The following is a 6,799-nucleotide window of genomic DNA, read 5'->3' on the forward strand; positions in this document are numbered from 1 at the left end:
GTAAGATGGAATCTCAGAGTTGTTTTGATTTGCATTTCCCTGATGACTAAGGAGGTTGAGCATTTCTTTAAGTGTTTCTCAGCCATTTGATATTCCTCTGTTGAGAATTCTCTGTTTAGTTCCAAGCCCCATTTCTCAATTGGGTTATGTGGTTTGGTGGTGTTTAATTTCTTGAGTTCTTTATATATTTTGGATATTAGACCTTTGTCAGATGTGGGGTTGGTGAAGATCTTTTCCCAGTCTGTAGGCTGTCGCTTTGTTCTCTGGACAGTGTCTCCTGCCTTACAGAAGCTTCTCAGCCTCATGACAATTTTTTTTCCAATTTTTTTATTAATTTATTCTTGTTACATCTCAATGTTTATCCCATCCCTTGTATCCTCCCATTCCTCCCCCCCCCCCATTTTCCCATTATTCCCCTCCCCTATGACTGTTCCTGAGGGGGATTACGTCCGCCTATATATTCTCATAGGGTATCAAGTCTCTTCTTGGCTACTTGCTGTCCTTCCTCTGAGTGCCACCAGGTCTCCCCCTCCAGGGGACATGGTCAAATGTGAGGCACCAGAGTATGTGAGAAAGTCGTATCACACTCTCCACTCAACTGTGGAGAATATTCTGACCATTGGATAGATCTGGGAAGGGGTTTAAAGTTTACCTCCTGTATTGTCCTTGGCTGGTACCTAACAAATATATTTTATTATGAACTTATTAACCGAGAGTACCTCACTTATAACCCAACTAACCTAAGCAATAGGAAAAGAATACAATAGCAAAACCGCAAGGATATCAGCTCCAAGGAACGATTCTCCTGGTGGAATCTGCAGGATTTCTTCTGCTGGAACCTGGAGCTATCAGAACCTGGAACCTCAGCAGGAGCACAGAGCTCCGAAGCCTTCCCTTGAGTGGTTCTCTCTAGGAGTGTCTCAAAGCGGAGCGATGAACAGCCAAAACTATCTCAAGTCTCCAAAGGCCCCATCTCTTGTTTTTGGCTCACATTTATACCTCCTCTAAGAATTTGTTCAAGGATGTTTTTCAGCTGCTTAATAACCAAACTCCCCCACATGGTGGTTCAACTTCTAAGGGGATAACCATCACCTGCTCTCTCACAAGTCTTTTTCTCATCCCCTACTTGTGATCTAAACAAAAAACATCTTTATCTCTCCTTTATTTTCCGAGTACTAATCATATTAATCATGCTGTAAAATGAATCTCTTGAGCTTACTTTTCCATTGGACTGAAATTTTGTAGCATTTTACTAAAATGTCCCCATTTCCTTATAGGTACCTAACCCTGAGCCCTATGCCCAGTTTCCTTTCTGGTCATTCCTTTGCTCACAGAAGTGTGGCTGCCTAATATAAAATTCATGAGAAATAAGGGTTAAAGAGATAGCTGAGCAGTTGAAAATACTTGCTGTTTTTGCAGAAAACCCAAGTTCAGTTCCCACAACTCTTTATGGTGAAAAATTTGTTTACACCAAGTCCAAAGAATACGACACTTCTTACACTTTCGTCTACTGTCTAGTTCTTTACTATACACCTTGTTTAATTATTCATAAATTAATCCAATACCACATAATTGTATAACCCATCAATTTGTAATAATGAAGAATAACTGGATTTCATGATAAAAATTACATACTCAGTGTTAGTTCTAGAACAGTCTTGGATATTTAAACTGCTAGTGATGTAAATTTTGAAAATCCCTCCGTAAAAATTACACATCTATAAAACTCATATTATAGAAAATTAATAAATCTCTGTTTCAATCCAAAATCCAAATTATAAAATATTCACTCTTTAATGATTTTAAAGACTTTTTAGCCAGGCGCAGGTCCACAGAGTTTGAAAGATGAAGTCCTCAATGCATCCTTAGGAGGATGATTGTTTTCCAGAGCTTCACAGAAATGCTCACCTCTGAGAGTGGCCTGATTAGGAAGAAGCACTTAGCACAATGTATTAAAAATACCCAAGCACAGATCATCCAAGATGGTGTCGATCGCACACTGTGTCTGATCCACGGAACAGCAGTAACTGCACAGCCACCAAAAGACCATACTGAGAGCTCCAAAACACAGTGCTGGTGTTTCCGAGACAGGAAATCCTGTCATGTACCTAATCCATGCCCTTCTGCTACGGGACCATGAGACCATGCTCAGGTGAGTTCCTAGGGACCCCAGGCCAATGCCCCTGCTACCACCACCACTGCTTTATGGGTTGCAGCCCTGTGCAGTGTGGGCCATGGAGATGGCATTCCAGGAAGGGGTACTCTTCGAGTCAAGCCCAAGCGAGGACTTCGCTACCCACACCACAGGCCTCACAAACATCCTCTCACGGGCCGGGGCTATGCTCAGTGCCAAGAGCTGGATCATACAGAGCTGGATATTAGGGGTAGCACTGAGGCGGGGGCCCATGGCGGATGGAGCATGCGATGGAACCAGAGATTTGGGAGGCTTGAATCAACAGGGCCACAAGTTCCCCAGGATAAGAGGCTGAGCTGGGCCAACATCAATAGTTTCTGTGAGCAACTCAACGAAGACTTTGAGGGACCTCCACTTGCTACCTGCTTGATGGCCCACAAGATCTAGTACCCACAGAAGTAAGAGGCTATCCAGGCTTTGACAGCCAGCAACAATTTGGCAAATTGAACGGGAGCAGGAAAGGCAGCCCTAAGGGCACAGAAGCAGGAGAGCTGATCCTGAGGGCACAAGAACAGGAAAGCTGGCCCTGAGGACTTGGGAGCAGGTGAGCTATCCCTGCCATGATGACTCGAAAGGAGGAGAACGGGCCCTGACCTGAGGACGAGGGAACGGGTGAGCTGTCCCTACCCTGAGGACATGGAAGCAGGTGCGCAGACTCTGCCCTGAGGGCACAAGAGCAAGTGAACTGTCCTTGCCCTGATGACTTGGCAGCAGGAGAGCAGGCCCTGCCCTGAGAACATGGGAGTGGGAGAGCCAGCCCTGCCCTGATGACAGGGAGTGGGTGAGCTGGTCCTGCCCAGATGACACAGAAGCGGGTAAGCCAACCCTGCCATGATGACATGGGAGCGGGTGAGCCAGCCCTGCTCTGATGACATGGGAGTGGGAGAGCAGGACCTACCCTGAGGACACTGGACCAGGAGAATGGGCATAGCCCTGAGGACAAGGGAGCTGGTGAGCTGGCCCTGCCATGATGACATGGGAGCAGGAGAGTGGTCCCTGTCCTGAGAACATGGGAGCAGGAGAGCTGGCCATGCCCTGATGACATGGAAGCAGAAGAGCAGCCCCTGCCATGAGGACAAGGGAGCAGGCCCTGATCCAGGGCTCTGAGTGGACCCTATCCCAACATCTACCCCATGTATTGCCTTCTGGAACGCATGAAGGAGCCAGACCTGCAGATTCAAAGATTAAGAATCTCCTTGACACATGACAATGAGCTATCTGACAGCAGTCCCAGTGAGGATCCAGGAACAATAGTGTAGGCTTCAAACCAGACCCATGACTCATAGCAATGAACATTTGAAAGTAAACATATGTGGACAAAAGGTCATATTGCGTGATACACTACAGCTTCTGTGACAAGATTTTTTCTGTAGATTTGTTTTATTTTACTGGTGAGAGGAGAGGGATTTTGGTGCATGATGCATAAATAATAGACATTCAATAAAAGTAAAAGAAAAGAAAGACATTCTATTTTTTCTTTTCAATCCCTGCCAGGAGGAATATAGAAATATATAGGAATGCTAGAACAAAAAAATAGATTAATGAATCTACTCCTCAACCTAATGCCTTACTCACAAGGTTATTGTTAATTCACTGGTATAGAATTTTGCATATAGATGAGACATAAGTTTAATTTTTAGATACAGTGGTATGGAATTAAATTTAAGATTTTTCTTTACACACATTATATATATTTCTACTCTAATATGTCATATTGTACACATACAACTCAATTATGATACAAGGTTTACTTCCACTACTTTGAAAGTGCTTTGCAAGCTGTTTTGAATAAGTAAGTTATACAAGTTAATTGTTAGTTGATCAAATCATAGTCATATCCATTACTAGTCTATTTTTATCACAAAAATATCCATCTTAAGTGCAAAGAATAGATATGATTCTATTGAAAGTTAAGGAAAATAGATAAGGTCTTCAAAAACATCAGCAGCCTATAGAATATGACCTTTAAAATGTTTTGATTATTTTAAAGATTCATTAACAATAAGAAACCTTAACTCCTGGAAATACTCAGCCTGCTTCAAAGAAGATAATTAGCATCAAAAAACCTCCTTATGGAGATGGCTTCAGATGTGGTAAACAAGCAACTGGGCAAAATGTCCTCAGTTCTATGACAGACAGAATTCTGCCTAAAATGGGCAAGCATGGACGCAGGTAGAGTCAATGGCCAAACTCTGCCAAGACAAGGTAAGCAAGTCCTCAATAGTTCCTGCCTCACAAATATGTCTGTCAGATTTATTGGGCCTGAAGGCCAAAGATGATGCTCCAACATTATAGAGAGTTTTGAGTGACTGTGCAGGCAGCAAACTGTCTCTGTCATCATCTCATTGGGAAGCTGCTAACCTACACTCCCTGTATAATCAGGTAATTAAGTTTATTCCTTCTTGAGTCTCTGATAGAGTTGAAGGCCAGATAGTTTAGTTTTACAATTAAGCTTAGTTGTTTAGGAATTGAGATAAGAATTTTAGATGTGCCAAGAGAGAAAAGATGTTTTCTTTGAGGATAACAAATCAAGTAGTCAAACCTCTATGAATGTAACAATTATATAATTCCTGATTATGTCGTGGTTCTTCTTGTTGTATGTAGTTTATTGTATATATGTGTGATAATATAAATGTATATGTAAAACAGTTTGAAAATTAAGACATTTTGTCTTGCTACAAGTACATGCACAGAAAAACCTCCAGGTGATCATTACTTTTACCATTCTGGATTTTAACTGACCTAGATATTTTTTTAAATGTTTAAGAAAATAACATGTTTTAATCTTTTATCCAACTCTTTTTAGTATTTAATGATATATTCAACTCCTCACATAGAATACATAGGTATTAATCTTTAAGAAAAATTAACAATTCATTTCATAAGAATCCACATAAAGTCTGTGAACTTAAAAAGTACCTTATTAAAGCAGTTACTGCTTCCCACTGTAAAGCCAACCTCCTCATAAGAAAATAGTAAAACTTAAAGAGAGTACAACTTTATCTCAAAGAACTAATTAAAAATTGTCACTGAGTAGTGACTATATGGTGTTCATGGTGATTAGCTTGAAGCAGTGTAACTGTATTGCAAAGTATATAATGGTTACAACAAGTGATAAAGTAACTATTTCTAAATGTAGTAGCAATAATACAAGCACTAAAACACCTTTTCTAAACAGAACCTCTATACTGGTTGATTTTATCCAAGATTAACTACTTCCTAGCATGATTATAAGGAAAATAAGTAACAAGGCATGACTGTTCATGAACATTTAAAAATTAAAGATGAGCTTTGAACAGTGAATGAGACACAGGAAAAACCTCTAAATTGATAACCATTTTCTATGATGTCTATAAGCTTTCACTTTGAAATAAAAATGTTTCTGAATATGTTACCTAATGCTCCCTTTACATCCTTATTCCTCAGGGTATAGATGAAGGGGTTCAGAGTAGGAGTCACTACTCCATAGAGGAGAGCCATGAACTTTGGTTGGTCTTTTGTAATAGAGGAGGGAGGCTGGAGATACATGCTAATAGCTGGGCCATAGAACAAGAGAACTACAATGAGGTGAGAGGAACATGTCCCAAGGGCCTTTTTCCTTCCCTCTGGAGATTTCATTTTAAGAACAGCATGTCCTATACTAGCATAGGAGGCAAGAATTAAACACAGGGGAAGAGCTAAAAGAAAAATGCATACAATAGACAGAACAAGCTCATTAGTGCCTTTTTCACCACAGGCAGTTTTTATCAGAACTGGAATCTCACACACCAAGTGGTCCAGTTTATTGTGGCCACACAGTGGCAATTGCAGTGTCACTGTGGCCGCTGAGACAGCATAGGAAATTCCTATCAGCCACACAGTGGTCACTAATAGGAGACAGGTACGCTGATTCATGATGAGGGTGTAGTGCAGAGGTCTGCAGATGGCCACATAGCGATCAAAGGACATAAGAGCTAGGAGGACACACTCTGTACCCCCCATTGTATGGAAGAAATAAAGCTGCACTACACACCGCATGTAGCTGATGGCCTTCGTGGAGCCCCCTAGGTTAGTTAGCATCTGAGGCACAATGCTTGTGGTTAGCACATATCCAGGAAGGAGAGGTTGGTGAGGAAGAAATACATGGGGCTGTGGAGACGGGGGTCTAAGGTGGACACCAGAATGATGGCCATGTTTCCCATCATGGCTGTGGGGTATGTTACCAGAAGAGTAATGAAGAGAGGGAGTTCCAGCCAAGGACAGTCCGCAAAACCAAGGAGAATGAACTCTTCTGGGTGGCTTTCATTGATCACTGTCATTCTCTTCAGTATGATTTACCTATAGTAAAGAAGCATCAAGAAAGTTAGTATTGCAGGAATGTCAAAGCCTCGTGATGTATTGGTTATGACTGTAGAAGACAGGGTGGTCATTCTGTGTTTAAATTACATGCATGATGCTTAGGAGATAACTCAGTCAGTATAGGGCTTTCTGCCAAAGCAAGGAAACATGGGTTTATCTTTTAGTATTCAGGTAAAAATGTTGGCAACGGAAACACATCCCTACAGTTCCAGATGTAGTTAAGAAAAGACTAGCTATTTTCTGGAGCCTGCTGTCTGGTTGGTGTAG

General features: G+C 41.5%; 1 protein-coding gene across 1 annotated transcript; it reads right to left on the bottom strand.

Annotated features, from left to right (window-relative positions):
* Window positions 1-5,554: 5,554 nt before the first annotated feature.
* On the bottom strand, window positions 5,555-6,492 carry LOC127191068 (olfactory receptor 11-like). Its single transcript, XM_051148306.1, is given in 2 exon segments — window positions 5,555-6,276; window positions 6,279-6,492. Coding segments are annotated over 2 exon segments (936 nt in total).
* Window positions 6,493-6,799: the final 307 nt, after the last annotated feature.

This window comes from Acomys russatus, chromosome 6 (assembly GCF_903995435.1).
Source record: "Acomys russatus chromosome 6, mAcoRus1.1, whole genome shotgun sequence".
Lineage (NCBI taxonomy): Eukaryota > Metazoa > Chordata > Mammalia > Rodentia > Muridae > Acomys > Acomys russatus.